Source organism: Salmo salar, chromosome 06 (assembly GCF_965601325.2).
Source record: "Salmo salar chromosome 06, fSalSal1, whole genome shotgun sequence".
Lineage (NCBI taxonomy): Eukaryota > Metazoa > Chordata > Actinopteri > Salmoniformes > Salmonidae > Salmo > Salmo salar.
Genome location: NC_138296.1, coordinates 75,410,001 through 75,434,484, shown reverse-complemented (window position 1 = coordinate 75,434,484; position 24,484 = coordinate 75,410,001). Strand labels below are relative to the sequence as shown.

At 42.3% G+C, this 24,484-nt stretch overlaps 1 protein-coding gene across 1 annotated transcript in view; it reads right to left on the bottom strand.

Annotated features, from left to right (window-relative positions):
• The window catches only part of LOC106607986 (uronyl 2-sulfotransferase), a 128,852-nt gene that overhangs the window by 29,867 nt on the left and 74,501 nt on the right, over positions 1 to 24,484 (bottom strand). Inside the window, exon 2 of the mRNA XM_014205533.3 lies at positions 6,242 to 6,285. Within this exon, the coding sequence (XP_014061008.1) occupies positions 6,242 to 6,285 (44 nt within the window). The remainder of the gene's footprint in view (positions 1 to 6,241; positions 6,286 to 24,484) is intronic.

The window sequence follows — 24,484 nt, the reverse complement described above, 5'->3', positions numbered from 1 at the left end:
AAAACTATTCATGAAGGTCCCATGATGTTAATGACTGCCCATTACTGCTTATTCACCATCATTTATTCACATTACTTTACTTTAACTAAATCATTTTAGTTGTTGTGTATATTACATTTGCTATATTCGATTACTTTATTAATTCATTCCAAGTCATCATCTCATCTCTACAGAGCTGCTGCCAGTGCTGACTGACAAAATCACTATTTAGGTAGGTCTTCAAAGGAAATAAGGCATACATTTATGATGCTGAATACCAACTATCAATCACTTAGATCATGTATTTTCAAGTAGAGATACATTGTGAAGCAACTGATCAATCCCGCTCAATTGTGCATTCTTCTGTGTCTTTTATGTAGCCCACGTAAAAGAAACACATACCGGACAAGTAGGGGCGCAATGTATTATAGTCATTGTAGTTAATTACCACATTTTATGCATTAAACTATATAGAATATTGGACTGTTGGAAACTACAACTCCCTACTACATCTCACAGTTCAGGCTTGATCTGATTTATCTCTACAGAAACTTCGCAATGTGCACAGAAAAATACTAACTAAATTAGTTGTTTAAAACTGAAAAATAACCGAAATGTCAGGTTAATCTCTCAGCCCTAACGTCCAGAAAATACGTATTTTCAACCTCCGGGAAATACATATTTGTACCTTTTATTCAGGACCTAAAATGCACCTGACATCAAAGTCTGGAAAAGACGTGTTTTCAATGTAATTTTGCTTACTGCGAAATGACAACAGAAAAGAGGCCAAAAAGGCTGAACAAGGAGTTGGGTTAATAACCAATTACAAGTGTATTGAACTATTGAACTCCTATGTTTAAAATGAGTGCCCAATTAAAAGTGCTTTGAACTATGTTGAAAACAGGACCTTGATAGTGAGAGGAAAGAGGCACTATCAGTCATTTCTCTCCATTGTAAACCCACTGATCAGTGAGTTAACAAATTGCAGTGTTACTGTTACTCCATTTTTTATTTAACCTTTATTTAACCAGGAAAAGCCTATTGAGACCCAGAGTCTCTTTTTCAAGGGAGACCTGTCCAAGAAGGCAGCAACAATCATACTTTACAGAATTAAAACATACAACAATCATACTTTACAGAATTAAAACATACAACAATCATACTTTACAGAATTAAAACATACAACAATCAATACATTACAGAATTAAAACATACAACAACATGATCCAGCCTAAAAAAAGCATTTACACTCCTCTGTAACAGTCTCCCATCAATATTTTAAATTCAATCAGTGGCACTAACATATCTAGAGGAAGCATGGATTGTAGACTATTCCATGTGTCTGGTGCACAAGAAGAGAGGGCAGTCTTGCCTAATACTGTGAATGTCCTGGGGACTTTAAGTAGCAACACCTAGCAGACCGGTTATGGTAACTGCTGGTGGTGAAGGAGACCAGACTACAGAGGTAAAGAGGGAGATTACCCAAAAGGGCTTTGTAGATGAACACATACAAATGTATCTTTCTGAGCTTATGAAGTGAGGTCCAACCTACCATTTGGTACAATGTGCAATGGTGGGTGAGTGACTTGGCATTTGTAATAAAGTGCAAGGATGCATGATAAACAGAGTCCAGTCTCTGTAAGACGGAGGAGGCTGCATGATAAACAGAGTCCAGTCTCTGTAAGACGGAGGAGGCTGCATGATAAACAGAGTCCAGTCTCTGTAAGACGGAGGAGGCTGCATGATAAACAGAGTCCAGTCTCTGTAAGATGGAGGAGGCTGCATGATAAACAGAGTCCAGTCTCTGTAAGATGGAGGAGGCTGCATGATAAACAGAGTCCAGTCTCTGTAAGATGGAGGAGGCTGCATGATAAACAGAGTCCAGTCTCTGTAAGACGGAGGAGGCTGCATGATAAACAGAGTCCAGTCTCTGTAAGACGGAGGAGGCTGCATGATAAACAGAGTCCAGTCTCTGTAAGACGGAGGAGGCTGCATGATAAACAGAGTCCAGTCTCTGTAAGACGGAGGAGGCTGCATGATAAACAGGTCCAGTCTCTGTAAGATGGAGGAGGCTGCATGATAAACAGAGTCCAGTCTCTGTAAGACGGAGGAGGCTGCATGATAAACAGAGTCCAGTCTCTGTAAGACGGAGGAGGCTGCATGATAAACAGAGTCCAGTCTCTGTAAGACGGAGGAGGTTGCATGATAAACAGAGTCCAGTCTCTGTAAGACGGAAGAGGCTGCATGATAAACAGAGTCCAGTCTCTGTAAGACGGAGGAGGCTGCATGATAAACAGAGTCCAGTCTCTGTAAGATGGAGGAGGCTGCATGATAAACAGAGTCCAGTCTCTGTAAGACGGAGGAGGCTGCATGATAAACAGAGTCCAGTCTCTGGTAGACAGAGGAGGCTGCATTCATATACAACAAGTCACCATAATCAATTACAGAGAGAAAAGTGGCCTGAACAAGCTTCTTTCTAGCCATAAGCGGGAAGCAAGCCTTATTACGAAAATAAAAACCCAATTTCAATTTCAACTTTGTCACAAGATTATCCACATGAACTTTAAAGGACAACTTGCCGTCCAACCAAATACCTAGGTATTTGTAGGATGAAACTTTTTCAATGGATAAGCCACCAGATGTGACAATGCTAACGTTCTCTGGCGGAGTTCTAACTCTGGTAAAGGTCATGAATTTAGTTTGTTGTACATTCAAGACCAGTTTGAGACCTTAAAGGGAGGCCTGCAGTGACTGAAAAGCAGTCTGTGATTGTGTTCTGTCAGAAAGATAGTTCCTAAACCAATTTACTGCCCCTTCACTGAGACCAATGTTTCTGAGTCAGTAGCAGTCAGTAGCAACAATTCATGGTCAACTGAATAAAAGCCCTTTGATAAATCCACAAACAGAGCAGCACAATGTTGCTTTTTATCAAGTGCATAAATGATGTCGTTTGCCACTGCCATAGCTGCAGTTCTGGTGCTGTGCCCTAAACTAAAGCCAGACTGAACCCCACTCAGTATATTATTTTCAATTAAGACATTTTTTAACTGTGACCTCACTAGGGATTCATAGACTTTGGCCAGGATAGGGAGTTTGGAGATAGGACGATAGTTATCAGCATCTGAGGGATCTCCACCCGTTAGCAGTGGGAGAACATAAGCTGATTTCCAAATGCTGGGTATGGAATTGGTCAAGTGACTCATGTTGAAAATGTGAGCCACAGGTCCAGTAATAATACCAGCTGCTATCTTTAAGAGGTAGGGGTCCAGGTTGTCTGGACCTGCAGACTTGTTTGTGTCTATTGCCTTTAGTGCTTTATAGACCTCAGTATAAGAAACAGGCTCAAAGTTAAAATGGTTGACATGAGGGCCTATATCATAGTTGACTGTAACAGAGCTTACATTAGAGGCCTGGGCCCCACCATTATCAAAGACTGAACCAGCAGATATGAAGTGCTTGTTAAAAACCCCGACAATATGGGCTTTATCCTTCACTTCACTAGAATCCATCACTAAATGGTCAGGAAGGCCAGAGGATGCACTAGAACCTGGCACTGATTTGATTAGCTTCCAGAACTTGGTTGGGTTGTTTAGGTTCTCTGTGGCCGCATTTAAATAGTCATCTGATTTGGACTTCCTGATCAATCCTGTGCATTTGTTTCTTAGCGCTCTGAAGGAGGCCCAGTCAACAGGAGCATTTGAATGTCCAGCTTGAGCCCAAGATATATTTCTCTTTCTAATTAATTCTGCCAAGTTATCTGAAAACCAGGGATTGTCCCCTTCCACTGATTCTACATTTCTTCACAGGGGCATGCTTATCACAAATCGACACAAATTTCATATAAAAATAGTCCCAGGCAGTGTCAACATGGTGAATCAGTCTTACTCTGTCAATATTATGGTACAGATCAAGTAAGAAAAAAATATAACGAGGTTTGGCTTTGGTAATTTTTGTATTTCTAACACAAGCAATTGCACAGTGATCACTGACATCATTACAGAATATCCCAGTCGATGTGTATTTGTGAAGGGTATTCGTTAGAATAATGTCCAATAGCGTTGATTTGTTAGGTGCTCTGGGATTCGGTCTTGTAGGCGCATTCATTAATTGAGCAAGATTCAGAGTCACACATTTCTTTAAAAGAGTCCGATACAGATGTTAGCATGTCCCAGTTCAAATCTCCTAAAATAATGAATTCAGAGTCATTTAGCTTGTGCAGGACATCAGAAAGAGAGTTAAGAGCATCTCCCAAAGCCGAGGGCGGTTTGTAGCAGCCGACTACAGTGAAGTGGGAGTCCTTATATATGTTCACTTTAACCGCAAGCAATTCAAAATGTTTGGCTTTGGTAATCGAGAGAATTTCAGAAGTGTTAAACTCGGATTTCACATAAATTGCAACACCTCCTCCTTTACTCATCTGATTCAGACCAGCCCCTGTTCAGACAGATAATACTCTGGCTTGTACTTTACCTCAAAGTTAGCCTGGGTTAATAGTATGCACTTCAACAGGCCTCTCCTAGTCAACTTAATAACATATAAACATTGGCCAGATGTTACCAGGCTTAATTAGGACAGCCAGACCTTCAGATCAGCTCCAAAGAGACACGTGGCCAGACTCTTCACACAGACACATGCGCACACACACGTGAACAAACACATGCGCACACACGTCAGATAAACTCTGAACACGTAGCCAAAGCTAGCTAGCCTAGCTACATTTACGAAGGCCACAGAAATATGTGTCTCACCCACAGAGAGAAGGGGGAATGTGAGACAGGGAAAAAAAGAGACTGAAAGAGAGGTGGATCTAAGAGAGAAGAGATAATGATATATACTAAACAAACATATAAACACAACATGTAAAGTGTTGGTCCCATGTTTCATGAGCTGAAATAAAAGATCCCAGAAATGTTCCATACGCACAAACATCTTATTTCTCTCATATTTTGGCCACACATTTGTTTACCCCCCTGTTAGTGAGCATTTCTCCTTTGCCAAGATAATCCATCCACCTGACAGGTGTGGCATATCAAGAATCTGAATAAACAGCATGATCATTACACAGGTGCACCTTGTGCTGGCGAAAATAAAAAGTGCAGCTTTGTCACACAACACAATGTCACATATGTGTGCAATTGGCATGATGACTGCAGGAATGTCCACCAGAGCTGTTGCCAGAGAATTGAATGTTTATTTCTCTATCATAAGCTGCCTCCAACGTTGTTTTAGAGAATTTGGAAGTATGTCCAACCGGCCTTACAATCGCAGACACTGTGTAACTACGCCAGCCCAGGACCTCCACGTCAGGCTTCTTCACCTGCGGGGTCGTCTGATGAAACTGAGGAGTATTTCTGTCTGTAATAGAGCCCTTTTGCGGGATTTAAAAAAAATTCTGATTGGCTGAGCCTTGCTCCCCAATGGGTGGGCCTGGCTCCCACGTGGCTGTGCCCCCGCCCAGTCATGTGAAATCCACAGAGTAGGGCCTAATGTATTTATTTGAATTGACTGATTTCCTTATATGATCTGTAACTCAGTAAAATCTTTGAAATTGTTGCACGTTGTGTTTATATTTTTGTTCAGTATAGATAAAAGGGTGATAAGTAGAAGGGTAGAAATAGGGGATCAAAGAAAGTGTGGATGAGGGTTGATAGAAAGGGATAGAGATAGAGAGGGCCAGAGGGATATAAGTGAGATAGAGGCAGACAGATGCAGCTGGCCAGACACAAGGCCCAGTGTGTGTGTGCGGGCATGTGTGTGTGTTAGTGTGTGTGTTAGTGTGCGTGTGCGTGTGCGTGTGCGTGTGTGTGTGTGTGTGCGTGTGCGTGTGCGTGTGCGTGTGCGTGTGTGTGTGTGTGTGTGTGTGTGTGTGTGTGTGTGTGTGTGTGTGTGTGTGTGTGTGTGTGTGTGTGTGTGTGTGTGTGTGTGTGTGCGTGCGTGCGTGCGTGCGTGCGTGCGTGCGTGCGTGCGTGCGTGCGTGTGTGTGTGTGTGTGTGTTTGTCAGTATTTGGTATTTAGAGTATGTTCACACACAGCTTCTCCAGACATAAACCTCACCCTTATCCTGCATGGACTGGACTGTCACACTCACTTACACAGGGCAGCACATCAGAGAGAGATGGAGAAAAGAAAAGGGAGTGTGAAAGAAAAAAGAAAACAAGGAGAGGGATAGGGTGGAAAGAGAGGGATCAGAGGAAGTGTGAGGTAGAGAAAGATGAAGTGATAAACTCATGAAAAAGAAGGAGTGCTGTAGTGATGGTCTTACGCGGGGAGCTGGGGGTCCGTGGTCATCGAGATATGTGGATTCTCCTGTGAAGAAACAGAGGTATAGATATTTATTCAGGGCTACAGTCCAATAGTGTTCAATCGTATTATGGCAAATCCACTGGCAGCAAAATCAATTTTATTGACTTAAGATTTCCACAGGCTAGTGACCTCAAGTCAAGGGTTACCAATAAATATCTGAATAAATATCACACAGATAGGAAGGAAATCTATATCCAGCCACAAAAATCGTCAATAACCACCAATAGCCCGGCCTGGCCAGTCACTATCTCTCTAAGAAAAACAGAGCGACCTTCACATCTACATAAAGTGTGGGAATGTCATCATGAGTGAGCTACGGCCCATTTATACAGTATCTGCCAGTTGTGGAGTCGTTTCATCTCTGGACAAAGGGTCCCTTTTAAGGCCGCCTCACACTGAGGATCTATGCTCTCCTTTCAGCCCACTCTCCAACTCCAGGACCAGGCTCCAGACAGCGGCCTTTTCTTCTCCACTCTGCACTCGGAGCGGAGCGCGTCCAGAGACACTGAGACGCTATACTTCCCATCACCTCTACAACATTCAGAGGCAAGGAGAGAGAGAGAGAGAGAGAGAGAGAGAGAGAGATAGAGCAAGAGAGACAGATAGAGCGAGAGAGATTGAGAGAGAGGGGGGGAGGTGGAAGTTGGGTTGTTCTTAAATGTAAAGAGAAGGGAGGACCTCTACTCACTGGCAAAAAGTATCAAAGCCACAGTGCAATATTCTAGAACCCTGCTGTGTGCACGCGGATACGTTTTGGACTATGATAGACACTTTCAACAATTCCACTCTCACCTGCACGCTGCTCTTGCTACTATCACTGTTTTATTGAAGCTTACATGTCAGCCTCTTAGCCTTCATCAGAGCTTTTTGCTCCACTAAACTAAATAAACCATCTTTATAATAATAATTGATTTCATTTCTATAGCGCTTTTCATAACAATCTCAAAGCGCATCAAAAGCAAACAAACTCGAAATACATCGTCATGAGTAGCTTAGCTATAGTTGGCTAGGTCAGCCAATAGAGGCCAAGTCTTTGAGTGCATGCATCCTCCAAAAAGAATAAGGGACAGTTCAATGCTTGATCAGAGAAAGGTGGTCAGGGAGATGGTTGATGAAGATGGAGTCTGGTGACAATCTTGTAAAATACTAGCTACTCTGGGAACCAGGCTGAGTCGTGTAGCCACTGGACTTCTCCTGCACAATGTATGGCACACCCTTGGGCGATGCCTTTGCAGCTTTGGGCGCCAGAAAGCTCACTACATACAGTTCAGAGTAGTAACCAGTCGTCCTCATTATGAGCCCTCTGCCTCAGCACTGCATTCCTCTCAAGCTTCAGTTGAGACTCTTCAATTGATACATGCTTATGCCTACAGTTAACTCCAGTTTACTCCAATTACGTCTTTCCAAATGCTAGCTACTTAGCTAACGTTAGCCCAAAACAACAACACTTCGCTGTAGTGAAAGGTCACTGGGTAAGGCTACAGATGATCCATTCCGGTTCACAGTGGTGTAAAGTACTTAAGTCAAAATACTTCAAAGTATTACTTAAGTCATTTTTTGGGGTATCTGTACTTTACTATTTGTATTTTTGACAACTTTTACTTCACTACATTCCTAAAGAAAATAATGTACTTTTTACTCCATACATTTTCCCTGACACCCAAAAGTACTCGTTACATTTTAAATGCTTATCAGGACAGGAAACTGGTCCAATTCACGCACTTATCAAGAGAACATCCTTGGTCATCCCCACTGTCTCTGATCTGGAGGACTCACTAAACACAAATGCTTCGTTTGTAAATTATGTCTGAGTGTTGGCATGTGCCCCTGGCTATCCATAAATTTAAAAAAAAAGAAAATTGTGCCATCTGGTTTGCTTAATTAATATAAGGAATTTTGTATTATTCATACTTTACTTTTGATACTTAAGTATATTTTAAATCAAATACTTTTAGACTTTTACTCAAGTAGTATTTTACTGGGTAACTTTTACTTTTACTTTAGTCATTTTCTATTAAGGTATCTTTACTTTTACTCAAGTATGACAATTGGGTACTTTTTCCACCACTGCCGGATCATTTGCGAAGCCGTAACTGACGGTGCGTTCAAGACAACAGGGAAGTCTGAAAAAAACGTGCTCTGACTGGAAAAAATCTAATTGAACAGTCATCCAGTGCTTTATTGCCCTCTGCTATGTTTGGACTGCCGTGGTCCATTGCTGTGATCTAGTGTACTATAAAATGTATGGCTCTCCTACTCTCACCACTTTGTCCAATCCCATTCAAGGCTAGAACCACTTTGTCTTTTCTAGTGGTTCTACTAGCCTTGGTTTGCATTTTGTTAAGACATCTGTCCAATGAATTCTGTATGCTGTTCAAAAGAAGACATTGTATTATCATCTTTATACTCCCTGACAAAGGCCATGCAGCCGAAACGCATCAGAGTTTTAAAAAATATTTGTTTCCATTGAACATGCTATACAATTAAAGGCATTTAAATTAATTATATGAAGAGTGCCTTGGTTCTCCTTTCTTTTTAATGACCAATTTACCCCTTTTACCAAAGACTACCTTCTGTCGACAAAGATCTACTACTGTGTACCTTAGCAGCGCTTCCCTTCCTTATTTTTTCTGAACGGTCACCCAACTTGGAGATACAAGTTGGAAACTCGAGCATCATCCTAGAGCTCCGACTTCTCCGACCTGAAGATCACCGACGTCACGATTTTTCCCAGTTTGAGCTCGTTTTGTTTCAGAGTTCCCAGTTGTCTTGAATGCACCAAAAGTAGTATGTTGCGGCCGTGGCATACTGCATACTCTATTAAACAGTGTGTACTAAGTAGTACGTAGTATGATTAGTAACTACAGGTATGCAGTTTAAGTAAATAGTAGACAAGCGAGATTTCGGACATAGCCTGTTTACCCTTTCTGATAGCTGTGGTGTTTGGACTCTTGTCAAATAGTTATCTGAACAGTGGCCTGGTGTCAGAATCACACGCATACACACACAGGCACACACGCACACATGCAAACACACACACACACACACACCCCAGCAAGTATCCTTGCAGGCCTCTGAGTCAGTGTTATACAGTGTCAGCGTGACTTCCTATAACACTTCTGTGGCACATTAGTTTGTCAGCTGCAACAGTATATTAATATGGAGACAGCTGCACTGCACACACACCCTCAGGTGTGTCTGCTGCACACACATACACACACATACACATGCACATACACATGCACTCACACATGCATAATGCATTCTTAATGAGGAATGCAGAGGGAGGCTTGGGTTGGCAGGTCGTGCAGAGGCATCTGAGGTTGTCCCAGGGTGGGGAAACGAGAGACAGACATTCAGTTCCTCCCATTCATTCATGTTCAGGGCCGACCCCCTGTGTGCGTTTCTCATTTGCAACGGGGATTGGAACTAATTTCTTCCAGGGCACATGCTTATAAAAACAGACAGCTACCATCCACCCACAACGACAGGAGCGGTGGAATCTACTGAGCTTCCATGGAGTTCTTCTCTAGACTAATCTAGTTCTCTAGTCACCTTGGTTACATTCACAAGACTATGGTTGGATTCTATGGTTTCATGCTATGGTTTGGTATAGAAACATCTATGGTATACATTCTCTCACACTTGAGTAGGGTTGCACATTTTGGGGAATATTCAGAGGTGGAAACTTTCCGTGGGAATTAACGGAAATATATGAAAATTAATATTAATACAATTTAAATGTAGATGTTTTTTGCATTGGATATATTTACCATACCATATGGAGACAGAAACAGAAACCTTTTACCTCATAAGTAGACATAAGTGCAAATGATTAAATCCTTCCAATAGAAATAAAACAAACAATTTAGTTACGAATGAAACTCTAATGAAATTAGTGGACTCTTCACATGGGAGGATTTCACTGAACAACAAAAGAAAAGGAATATCGAATGATCCCAAATGATCCATCGCATCTCCCAAAAACGTTTTCAACATACATCTGTATTATATTCTACATCTGTATTATATTAAATTATAGTCTAGATACTAAAGCTCTGGTTGTCTTCCTCTCAAGCTTTCATGTCTTCTCCCTGGACCTCCTCAATGTCCACCTCTTGAACATCAGACTCTGGGGCCTCATCTTCACTGTCACGTTCCAACCTTGTTGAGGATGGCTCATTGTCAGGCTCTAAAAAGCCTCATATTTGCCCAGATGGCCACCAATTTTTCAACCCTTGTATTGGTCAGCCTGTTGCGTGCTTTGGTGTGTGTGTTCCCAAACAAGGACCAGTTGCGCTCTGAGGCGGCTGATGTTGGTGGGATTTGGAGGATGATGGAGGCAACAGGGGAAAGAGCCTCAGATCCACAAAGTCCTTTCCACCAGGTGGCTGATGAGATATGTTGGCACAACTGCCATATTGCATCTCCATCGCAAAGCCCTTGCTTGGAAGTGTACCTCGCCAGACTGCCAAGAACCTTGCCCTCATCCAGGCCTAGGTGGCGAGACACGGTAGTGATGATACCATAGGTCTTGTTGATCTCTGCACCAGACAGGATGCTCTTGCCAGCATACTTGGGGTCCAACATGTACACTGTGGTGTATATGGGCTTCAGGCAAAAGTCTTCACGCTTTTTGATGTATTTCAGAACTGCAGTTTCCTCTGCTTGGAGCGACAGTGAAGTGGGCAGGGCAGTATGAATGTATTCTCTTACATCTGCCAGCAGAGTCTGAACATCAGACAGGATGTCATTGTCTCCCTCAATCCGTGCAATGGCTACTGCTATAGGTTTCAGGAGTTGCAGGCTGCTTACCACTCTCTCCCATAATAGATCATCCAGGAGGATCCTCTTGATGGGGCTGTCCATATCGGCAGACTGTGATATGGCCATTTCTTGGAGAGACTCCTTCCCCTCCAGGAGACTGTCAAACATGATGACATCACCACCCCGATGGGTGTTGCTGGGCAGCTTCAATGTGGTGCTCTTATTCTTCTCACTTTGCTTGGTGAGGTAGATTGCTGCTATAACTTGATGACCCTTCACATACCTAACCATTTCCTTGGCTCTCTTGTAGAGTGTACCCACTGTTTTCAGTGCCATGATGTCCTTGAGGAGCAGATTCAATCTGATGTGAGGGTAGGACTCCTCCACTTGAGACCAAGCAGCCTTCATGTTCGCAGCATTTGTCTGTCATCAGTGCAAATACATTCTGTGGTCCAAGGTCATTGATGACTGCCTTCAGCTCATCTGCAATGTAGAGACCGGTGTGTCTGTTGTCCATTGTGTCTGTGCTCTTGTAGAATACTGGTTGAGGGGTGGAGATGATGTAGTTAATTATTCCTTGCCCACGAACGTTCGACCACCCATCAGAGATGATTGCAATACAGTCTGCTTTCTCTATGACTTGCTTGACTTTCACTTGAACTCTGTTGAACTCTGCATCCAGCAAATGAGTAGATAAAGCAGGTCTGGTTGGAGGGGTGTATGCCGGGCAAAGAACATTCAGATATCTCTTCCAATACACATTGCCTGTGAGCATCAGAGGTGAACCAGTTATATACACAGCTTGAGCAAGACATTCATCAGCATTTCTCTGACTACGTTCCTCCATTGAGTCAAAAAAACTTCTGATTCCAGGAGGACCATGAGCTGTTTCTATCGATAAGTTGTCTGATTAATCATTTTCACCTCGAATAGAAGTAGATGGACTTTTGTCAGAGGTTGCTTGTTGTGAGCGCTGAGGGAACTTTATGCACTTGGCCAGATTATTCTGCATCTTTGCTGCATTCTTCACATATGATTTGGCACATTATTTGCAAATGTGCACAGCTTTTCCTTCTACATTAGCTGCAGTGAAATGTCTCCACACATCAGATAGTGCCCGTGGCATTTTGCTGTAAAATATACAATTCCATGTAAAATATACAATTCCATGTACAGATAAATAGTTAAGCAGTTAGATTAAACAACTATTTTGTAAGATAAATGTTTTAAAATTAAACATGTATGGAAACAGGTGAATTAACACTCCTCAGTTAGCAGGCTCAAGCAAGCTAAAACCCACATGGTAGCAAAAACTAACTAGCGGAAATTGTTAACAAGTTAGAAATTATTTAAACACACTTTGCTGTAGGCTACTATTTACTAGTTAACTAAAAATAATGTATGTCATATAAAATATATTCACCCCACTCCAAACTAACCAGAAAGCATGTAGTCCTTGGCTCAGTGTAGTAGAGTGGGCTCAAAAGCATCTCATTAGTGTGCAAGATCTTGAGACTCAGCTGTACATGTGATGGAAGAATGCACTGTGCATGCAGAGGTTTGCAATTCCATTGAATTGGGGATAGTTTAACCAAAGTATGCCACAAGACCTAGAATTGCCTTGTGTATCCCACAAAAAAAGGTTCACGTTTATAAGCCCAAATTCCCGGGCTTAACTTCCCATGGAAAATTTCCGGAAAGTTCCCGGAAAGTTTCCGACCCTTTACAACCCTACACTTGAGCCATGATCATCTTTGATGATCGTGCCTCTTTCATTCAATAAGTGGAGCCAACTTACAGAGGTCATACATACCAGGGTTGGTCTCAATTCAGATATGAATTGAGAATGCCTCATAAATTTCAATTAAATTATTGAATTATAATTTAATTTGTATTGAAGTAGTAAACAGGATACAGACATAATTGCAATTTCAATTTGAATTAAAGAAAATATAATTGAATTCAGTGAAATTCAATAAAATGAAAATGCCTATTCTATTCTATATTAGGTGTAGTCTATACAAATATACATCTGGTACATAAAACATCATACATGTCATTATATACATGCAAATAAAATATTGTTGAAACAATTTATTTTGAGGACAAACTCTTAATGATCAAGGAAAACAAAACCTGTATGCGAATATTCTAAGTTATTATATTTCATTAATCACTTTGTTCAATATGGGGCAAATACTACATTTACCAGAATGATTTAGTTTAACCCTCAAGTTGACCCTGAGGACTTCAAAAAGAAGCCAAACAAATGAAATGGTTGGTGGAAATAAAATTGGCTATATTTAGCACTAAGGTTAAAAGAGTATATGAACATCGTTTCCAGAGAAAGGTACTATATTGGTTGGTATCTGGAAGTGTGAACGGTCAGGTTAAATGAAACTCTCATGTTCTATTACTAACCACGATTCCATCCACATGCCTTTATGTGTAAATACTGATATAATAACCATCATCTCGAAGTAAACTTGGAGTCACGCGATGTGATGGTGTGTGGTTCTCCCACTGCGACTCGGGAAACCATGCAGTTTATTAGGCTACAGACTAAATAAATTATGATGAATTTCACGGGGGGGGGGGGGGGGGTGCACGGCGATGAGCTTGATTCTCCTTTCCAATAAATATCGAGGGTCTTATTCTGTTGACATGATGATCGATGCTTGACTGCCATTTGACAAATAAAAATATTCTCACTCTTATCCATAATAATCTCATCATGTTTACTAGCCTACTCACACTGTATCTGTGAGCTGTTGGCTAGAGCGCACGTGCCAAGACCAGAGGAGGCACATTTGCTATTTAACGCAACTGTCACGTCCTGACCAGTATAAGGGTTATTTGTTATTGTAGTTTGGTCAGGACGTGGCAGAGGGTATTTTGTTTATGTGGTTCGGGGTGGTGATTTATTTAGTAGGGTGTTTGTTTAGTTAGTTCCGGGTTTTTGGGGTTATGTTCTATGTTTGTATTTCTATGTGGTCTCTAGTCTTTTGTATTTCTATGTCTAGTTTATTGGGATTGGACTCTCAATTGGAGGCAGGTGTTTTCTAGCTGCCTCTGATTGAGAGTCCTATATATGGGTATGTGTTTGGTTTAGTGTTTGTGGGAGATGTTCTTGGATTGCTGTGGTGCCGTCAAGACTGTTGTTCATCATTTTGTTAGTTTTGTATACGTGTTTGTTTGGTTTTTCCTTCTTTTCCCGTCAATAAAGAAGATGAGTATACACTTCCCTGCTGCATTTTGGTCTCATCACTACGACAATTGTTACAGCAACAGTTTGTAGAAAAACTATAGGTAGTGTTGAAAATGTGATGGAAACACATTGAACATTAGATTTTGATTTGGTACATGAAAACTTAAGTGAAAAAGTACATTTTGAGTTCACTATGTCATCACACTGTTTTTTATCCGCAACAAGTCAGTTTGGTGTAAAAACACCACTGGTGGGAAAATGTACATATTTTCTTTATGCAGATTTTAGAATATTCGCATTAAAATCTGTTGCCAATTGGATGGAAGCCTAGCTACTAAGTAGAATTTATTTGAATTGCACTGAATTCAATTCTACTTCCTGTCTCTCAAATTCAAACGTTACATCCTGTGGGGTGTGGCCAATTCAAATTTCAACTTACAAATTGTATGGGAGTCAATTCCCAAATTCTGAATTAAGCCCAAACCTGATACCTATGGTACATGGACAACAGCGATTGAAGAAGGGGAGAGGAAGGGGGAGATGTGAGAGTAAAGGGGAGAAGGGGGAGGAAGGGGGAGAAGGGCTAGGGTTCACACAGCAGGAAAGGTTGATGTTCTTTGACCCTTAGGTAACACCTTCAACTCTGACCCACAGCTAGGGGTTACAGAGAGGTGAGTGTGTGTCTCTCTCTCTCTCTCTCTCTCTGAATGTCTGTCTGTCTGTCTGTCTGTCTGCGTGCGTGTGAGGCCAAGGGTTAATGGGATTAGTGTATCATGGGATACAGGGGCGTGCTACTGGCTGAACAGCAGATTAAGGTGCCCTACCATAGAAGTTCAACTCAAATGTAACAACATGTGTCACATGCGCCGACTAAAACAGGTGTAGACTTTACCGTGAACTGCTTACTTACAAGCCCTTTCCCAAACATACAGAGTTAAAAAAAGAAAAGATTAGAAAAAAAAAAGGAAATGGTAACACAATAAAATAACAATAACGAGGCTATATACCAGGGGCGAAAATCTGATATCCACTTTGGAGGGGACAATTACATGAAATTTTCTCAAGAGCAATTCCTGAGGGGGACACCAAAAGTAGTGCTGTAACACATAGCCTACATTGTAATATGGTAAATGTATATTGAGGAACCAAAGAAATAAGGTGTTTGCCGTACTCCTAACTACCGGTACCCAAAACTACACAACTAATCACAACAGCAATACCATTGCCTTTAACAAATCTTAGTTCAGTCACCAGTTTAAGTTGAGAGTGGGGGTATCCATGGCATTTTCCAATGATGTTCCTATTTTACAAGTCAAAAAAATTGAGAACCTTTCATAATGTTGCCAAACAAAGACTCAACAAACTTACCTGAGACTCCCTGTCTCTGCCAGTCTGTCCCTGCATATCTGTCCCCAACTCTGCTGTCTGTGAGCCATCTGTTGCCTGCTCTGCCTAATGACATCATTGTGTAACATTTCCATTAGAATTTCATTTCTTTCTTATGAACATTTTATCAACTAGTCTTTGCGATATTAGGCTACTAGGGTTCTTACTATGCGTTTTGGTGTATTGAAAAATACTCTGATGTCCGTCTTTTATTTTTCTGCCATTTTTCTACCTGGCTGGCTGGCTGGCTACACACACAGTGTGTAGGTTATTTACAGTAGGAGATGGGCTTCTATCATCTTCAATCATTCTATATGGGCTTCGATCTAAAAGGTAGCTAGCAAATGTGAAATTGATTAAAATGACAAGAGTTGACAGCTGTATGAGTTCACCATTTACACAACATATGCTGCAACCTTTTGTAATTTTAATAGTTTGTTTCATATTGGCTGGCTTCCAACAATAGCTGAATTTGCAAAGCTAGCGAGCACCAATTCAGTTTCAGTGGTGTTTGCTATAATCTTTACTATCCGGGTTAAATAAAGGTGAAATAAATAAATAAATAAAAGTTCCCTTGCGACAATTTAGCTTTTGCAACGAGACCATTAAATATATTTAAGACAATGGTAGAAGAGAGTGTAGTTCTGTTCAGTTTGGACTTCAGTTTATCGCTAACCTTATCACAGGGACTTTGAAGCACTAACTTACATCATCTGCATGCTGATTCCATCTTTGACGACGCCACATAAATTGAATAGGTACTAGCTAGCTTAATAGTTAATATTTGCGCGCTAGCTCTGCATATTCAGCTAGTGTGTGTGTGCGCGATTGACTGGATGAACCTCACGGCAGTTACGTAGCAAGCTAAGGAACTGGCAGTGGATCAAACCATTGTGAGGCAAAGGGCGGGGGGGTCGCAATCTTTTGAAACTTAAAAATGCGCTATTAAGTGTCTATAATCAGCACAATTGCTTTCATTGCGTATTATTAATATTATTTAAATTACATAGTTATGTTTCAGTGATATATTGGGGGGGACAAATCATATTTTTCCCAGGATGGGGGGGGTCGTGTCCCCCCCGTCCCCCCCGGGATTTCCGCCCCTGCTATATACAAGGAGTACCGGTACTGAGTCAATGTTCAGGGCTGCAAGATAAATAGAAAACTATTTTATTTAACCAGGTAGGCCAGTTGAGAACAAGTTTTCATTTACAACTGTGACCTGGCCAAGATAAAGCAAAGCAGTGCGACAAAAACAACAACACAGAGTTACACATGGGATAAACAAATGTACAGTCAATAACGCAATAGAAAATCTGTATACAGTGTACGCAAATGAAGTAAGGAGGTAAGGCAATAAATAGGCCATAGTGGCCAAGTAATTACAATTTAGCGATAGATAGGCAGATGGGGACGTGCAAGGAGAAATACTGGTGTGCAAAAGAGCAGAAAAAAATAAAAATAAAAAATATGGGGATGAGGTAGGTAGTTGGTTGGATGGGCTATTTAGAGATGGGCTGTGTACAACTGCAGCGATCGGTAAACTGCTCTGACAGCTGATGCTTGATGTTAATGAGGGAGATATAAGTCTCCAGCTTCAGTGATTTTTGCAATTTGTTCCAGTCATTGGCAGCAGAGAACTGGAAGGAAAGGCGGCCAAAGGAGGTGTTGGCTTTGGGGACGACCAGTGAAATATACCTGCTGTGAGATAAGGCGGGGCTTTACCTAGCAAAGACTTATAGATGACCTGGAGACAGTGGGTTTGGCTACGAATATGTAGCGAGGACCAGCCAACGAGAGCATACAGGTCGCAATGGTGCGTAGTATATGGGGCTTTGGTGACAAAACGGATGGCACTGTGATAGACTGCGTCCAATTTGCTGAGTAGAGTGTTGGAGGTTATTTTGTAAATGACATCGCCGAAGTCAAGGATCAGCAGGATAGTCAGTTTTACGAGGTTATGTTTGGCAGCATGAGTGAAGAATGCTTTGTTGCGAAATAGGAAGCCGATACTAGATTTAATTTTGGATTGGAGATGCTTAATATGAGTCTGGAAGGAGAGTTTACAGTCTAGCCAGACACCTAGGTATTTATAGTTGTCCACATATTCTAAGTCAGAACCATCCAGAGTAGTGATGCGATGCTAGGCGGGCGGGCGGGTGTGTGCAGCGATCGGTTGAAGAGCATGCATTTAGTTTTACTAGCATTTAAGAGCAGTTGGAGGCCACGGAAGGAGTGTTGTATGGCATTGAAGCTCGTTTGGAGGTTTGTTAACCTGTTAGGGCTAGGGGGCAGTATTTACACGGCCGGATAAAAAACGTACCCGATATAATCTGGTTATTACTACTGCCCAGAAACTAGAATATGCATATAATTATTGGCTTTGGATAGAAAACACCCTAAAGTTTCTAAAACTGTTTGAATGGTGTCTGTGAGTATAACAGAACTCATATGGCAGGCAAAAACCTGAGAAGATTCTGTACAGGAAGTACCCTCTCTGACCATTCCTTGGGCTTCTTGGCTCTGTTTATTGAAAATTTAGGATCTTTGCTGTAACGTGACACTTCCTACAGCTCCCATAGGCTCTCAGAACCCGGGAAAAAGCTGAATGATGTAATTCCAGCCGCTGGCTGAAAAACTTTAGCGCCTTTGGTTAAGTGGTCTATCAGAGGACAATGAGCTGAGGCGCGTGCACGGGGCGACACCATGGGTTTAGTTTCTCTCTCTTTGTACTAAAACACAGATTCCCGGTCGAAATATTATCGCTTTTTTACAAGAAAAATGGCATAAAAATTTATTTTAAACAGCGGTTGACATGCTTCGAAGTACGGTAATGGAATATTTAGAATTTTTTTGTCTCGAAACGCGTCGGGCGCATAACCCTTATTTACCCTTTCGGATAGTGTCTTGAACGCACGAACAAAACACCGCTATTTGGATATAACTATGGATTATTTGCGACCAAACCGACATTTGTTATTGAAGTAGAAGTCCTGGGAGTGCATTCTGACGAAGAACAGCAAAGGTAATAACATTTTTCTTATAGTAAATCTGACTTTGGTGAGGGCTAAACTTGGTGGGTGTGTAAATAGCTAGCCCTGTGATGCCGGGCTATCTACTTAGAATATTGCAAAATGTGCTTTCACCGAAAAGCTATTTTAAAATCGGACATAGCGAGTGCATAGAGGAGTTCTGTATCTATAATTCTTAAAATAATTGTTATGTTTTTTGTGAACGTTTATCGTGAGTAATTTAGTAAATTCACAGGAAGTTTGTGGGGGGTATGCTAGTTCTGAACGTCACATGCTAATGTAAAAAGCTGTTTTTTGATATAAATATGAACTTGATTGAACAAAACATGCATGTATTGTATAACATAATGTCCTAGGCGTGTCATCTGATGAAGATCATCAAAGGTTAGTGCTGCATTTAGCTGTGGTTTGGGTTTATGTGACATTATATGCTAGCTTGAAAAATGGGTGTCTGATTATTTCTGGCTGGGTACTCTGCTGACATAATCTAATGTTTTGCTTTCGTTGTAAAGCCTTTTTGAAATCGGACAGTGTGGTTAGATTAACGAGAGTCTTGTCTTTAAAATGGTGTAAAATAGTCATATGTTTGAGAAATTGAAGTAATAGCATTTCTAAGGTATTTGAATAACGCGCCACAGGATTCCACTGGCCGTTACGTAGGTGGGACGATTTCGTCCCATTGACCCCAGAGAGGTTAACACAGTGTCCAAAGAAGGGCCAGATGTATACAGAATGGTGTCGTCAGGCTGTTAATTGTGGCCTGTGGAATGTTGTCCCACTCCTCTTCAATGGCTGTGCGAAGTTGCTGGATGTTGGCGGGAACTGGAACACGCTTTCGTACATGTCGATCCAGAGCATCCCAAACATGCTCAATGGGTGACATGTCTGGTGAGAATGCAGGCCATGAAAGAACATGGACATTTTCAGCTTCCAGGAGTTGTGTACAGATCCTTGCAACATGGGGCCGTGCATTACCATGCTAAAACATGAGATGATGGCAGTGGACGAATGGTACGACATTGTGCCTCAGGATCTCTGTGCATTCAAATTGCCATTGCTAAAATGCAATTGTGTTTGTTGTCCGTAGGTTATTCCTGCCCATACCCTAACCCCACCGCCACCATGGGGCACTCTGTTCACAACTTTGACATCAGATGACATCTTCCCTCTGCCCAGTACAGTTGAATCTGTACAGAATTAATCTGTGAACATACCTACATGAACGCTATGGTCACAAGACACAGGCCTCCTTATTGTCCCTAGAATTTCTAAGCAAACAGCTGGAGGCAGGGCTTTCTCCTATAAAGCTACATTTTTATGGAATGGTCTGCCTATCCATGTGAGAGACGCAGAATGTGTCTCGACCTTTAAGTCTTTATTGAAGACTCATCTCTTCAGTAGGTCCTATGATTGAATGTAGTCTGGCCCAGGGGTGTTAAAGTGAATGGAAAGGCACTGGAGCAACGAACCGCCCTTGCTGTCTCTGCCTGGCCGGTTCCCCTCTCTCCACTGGGATTCTCTGCCTCTAACCCTATTACGGGGGCTGAGTCACTGGCTTACTGGTGCTCTGATGTGATTTTCCTGTCCGGGTTGGCGCCCCCTCGGGTTCGTACCATGTTGGTGGATGAAGATATCCCTCTATATGTGTGGGGGCTGTGCTTTGGCAAAGTGGGTGGGGTTATATCCTGCCTAGTTGGCTCTGCCCGGGGGTAACGTCGGACGGGGCCACAGTGTCTCCCGACCCCTCCTGTCTCAGCCTCCAGTAATTATGCTGAAATAGTTTATGTGTCGGGGGGCTAAGGTCAGTCTGTTATATCTGGAGTATTTCTCCTGTCTCATCCAGTGTCCTGTGTGAATTTAAGTATGCTCTCTCTCTCTCTCTTTCTATTTTCTCTTCTCTCGGAGGACCTAAGCCCTAGGACCATGCCTCAGGACTACCTGGCCTGATGACCCCTTGCTGTCCCCAGTCCACCTGGTCGTGCTGCTGCTCCAGTTTCAACTGTTCTGCCTGTGGCTATGCAACCCTGACCTGTTCACCGGACGTGCTACCTTGTCCCGGACCTGCTGTTTTTCGACTCTCTCTCTACCGCACCTGCTGTCTCTAACTCTGAATGATTGGCTATGAAAGGCCAACTGACATTTACTCCTGAGGTGCTGACCTGTTGCACCCTCTACAACCACTGTGATTATTATTATTTGACCCTTCTGGTCATCTGTGAACGTTAGACATCTTGGCCATGCACTGTTATAATCTCCACCCGGCACAGCCAGAAGAGGACTGGCTACCCCTCAGAGCCTGGTTCCTTTCTAGGTTTCTTCCTAGGTTCCAGCCTTTCTAGGGAGTTTTTCCTAGCCACCGTGCTTCTACATCTGCATTGCTTGCTGTTTGGGGTTTTAGGCTGGGTTTCTGTACAGCACTTTGTGACACTGGCTGATATAAAAAGGGCTTTATAAATATATTTGATTGATTGATTGATTGATTGAAGAGCACACTTCACCAGCATGCCAGAGGCCATCAAAAGGTGAGCATTTGCCCACTGAATTCGGTTACGACGTTGAACTGCAGTCAGGTCAAGACCCTGGTGAGGACAACGAGCACGCAGATGAGCTTCCCTGAGACAGTTTCTGACAGTTTGTACAGAACTTCTTTGGTTGTGCAAACCCACAGTTTCATCAGCCGTCTGGGTGGCTGGTCTCAGACCATCCCGCAGGTGAAAAAGCTGGATGTGGAGGTCCTGGGATGGCATTGTTACACTTGGTCTGCAGTTGTGAAGCTGATTGGACGTACTGCCAAATTATCAAAAACAACATTGGAGGCGGCATATGGTAGATAAATTAACATTACATTCTCTGGGAACAGCTCCGGTGTACAATTCTGCAGTCAGCATGCTAATGGAATGCTCCCTCAAAACTTGAGACATCAGTGGCATTGTGTTATGTGACAAAACTGCACATTTTAGAGTGGCCTTTTATTGTCCCCAGCACAAGGTGCACCTAGGTAATGTTCATGTTGTTTAAAAGGTGCACCTGTGTAATGATCATGCTGTTTAATCAGCTTCTTGATATGCCACACCTGTCAGGTGGATGGATTATCTTGACAAAGGAGAAATGCTCACTACTGTCACGCCCTGACCTGAGAGAGACGGTTTATTTCTCTATGTGGTTAGGTCAGGGTGTGGGGTGGGCATTCTATGTAGTCTATTTCTTGTGTAGAGCCGAGTATGGTTCCTAATCAGAGGCAGCTGTCTATCGTTGTCTCTGATTAGGAATCATACTTAGGCAGCCTTTCCCCACCTGTAGTTGTGGGATCTTATTTTTGTACTGCTTGTTAATAAGCCTGCAAGACGTGACGGTCGTTATCATTGTTTATTATTTTGTTGAAGTGTTCTGATTGAAATAAATTCAAGATGAACACGTACCACGCTGCACCTTGGTCTACTCCTTTTGACGATCGTTACAGTTCTTCCGATCAGGTTGATAAGATAGTCTCAAATGAAGTTTGTCCAGCTTGTCCAGTTCATCCTCCAGTGATAGCACGTTCGCCAATAGAATGGGGGTTATAGGCAGTTTATCTGCTCTCCGACAGCCTCTTCAGGTATCCTGCACGCCAGCCTCTATAGCGCCACCTCCTCCTTCTCCGAGTGTCAGGATTTGGACCTGGTCCGGGACAATCAATATGCTCTTCGCCTCTAACTCATTGAAGTAGAAGTCCTCATGCAAATGGAGGTTCGTGATAGCTGTTCTAATGTCCAGAAACTATTTTCGGCCATAGGAAATGAGGGCGGAAACGTTATGTAGAAAAAAAGTTAAAATCTGTACAAAGAATACACATAATACTGTAGCACAGTTGGTCAGGAGCCCGTAAAACTGCTGCTATTCCCTCCAGCGCCATTGAAGACCTTACTGTAATTTTCTCATTAGCTAGCCATGTGTAGCCGACATGTTTATGCATTAATAAAGATAATGTGGTCAATGAAACAAATAGATTGTAATAGCCCATTCCATCAGCTACCCATTTCATAGAAGAAAACAAGGACCATGACACATAACATCTACACAAACTATGGAAAATTCATCACCAAATCCCAGTCTTTGCAAAAAACATTCCCACGTTCCCAAAAACTGTTCTCTAGCTTTGCCAAGGCCCTGAGAGCTATCTAAACAATGTGCCCCACTGTCTACTCAAGTTAAACATCACTCCATACCAAGACCCAAACGTAAAAGTGAACCAGGATTGATTCACAAGGCCCAATGCCCTGCCAATCCTTCCCCAGGCAGCAACAACCCAACCCCTGGATTCTGGAGCTTAGTGGCTCGTTAGAGAAAATTAACACCTCCACTATTCAGCCTCTTCGCCAGTTGGTCTCTGGCTGGGGTCAAAGGTCAGATTGCCAGACTTTGGGCTAGCCATGTTGGGTCCAGAAATGTGGCACAGAATCGTAAAGTAATGGTAACTGAAAGCAACACAGGATCAAAATTGAACATGCAGCAGTGGTTTGTTTGCTGAGAGAGACTCTGGCGTAAAGGGTTCCAGTCTCTGATAGGGCTGTAGAGGGTTACCATAGTTAGAAAGAGACACACTAATATATGAATAGAGAGAGAGAGAGATTGATGGATGGAGAGATGTAGAGGTAGGGAGAGAGAGAGATGTTTAGGAGAGATATGCTACAAACACCAGGGGATAAAGCAGGGGCTAAAACGTTCCCATACCTCAAGATAACAATAGATAACAATGCTCCATCAAGTTAAAACAGAGTCAGGGGATCATAGGATGATTTATTTGAGAATCAACTGGCTCCAACAACACAAGTATTCCCCGAGGCAGTCCCAAACAATCCCTTTGGTGTTCCTGGCCCCAGTCAGGAATGCTTCAGTGAGTTTGGGAATTAACTGTACTTAACGGCATAAACCATTTCAATTGGGGACATAGCTAAGTATGGCTTAGTAAGGAAGGCATCCTGAAACAAAACCACACAGGAATGGAATGGCTTTGGGGACACAGACTAGCTGGGTAATAGACACAGACCTAAGGTTAACAACCTTTACTATAGGATCCAATCTGCTGTCACTGTCTGGAGTGCTGAGTGGGAGAACATTCCAGAAGCCTGCAGCCATGGAACCTTCTAGAAGCATGCTGCACTGCAAGATCCCTGCAATGCTACAACCAAGAACTATGGCTGTAACTCCAGAATGGGAGTATAGAAGCTTACAACAAGACGGGCAAAACAAAGAAAATAGGAAAAGACAGTGTGTGTGTGTGTGTGTATGCCTGTGATGGTCGACAGAAGGCTGTACCTGTCATATCACTCTCACACACACACCTGTTCCCACATGGCCCCAATGTAAAGCAGCAGTGAGGATCCCATATGTTCTATAGTGCAGCCATCTCTAGCAGTGTAATACAGTTATTAAACACACACCCATACATTTTATAACCCTTAGTGGACATGTATGCCTAGTATATGTGTGTGTGTGTGTGTGTGTTAATGAGTGTTTATTCCTGTGTGTGTGTGTTAATGAGCGTTCATTCCTGTGTGTGTGTGTTAATGAGCGTTCATTCCTGTGTGTGTGTGTTAATTAGCGTTTATTGTGTGTGTGTGTGTGTGTTAATGAGCGTTTATTTGTGAGTGTATGTGTGTATGATCGTTTATTTGTGTGTGTGTGTGTGTGTTAATGAGTGTTTATTCCTGTGTGTGTGGGTTAAATCAGTGTATTTGTTTGTGTATACGTGTATGAGTGTATGTGTATCTGTGAGTGCATGTGTGTGACTGTGTCTGTGTGGGTGTGTGTATGTGTGTGTGTGTGTGAT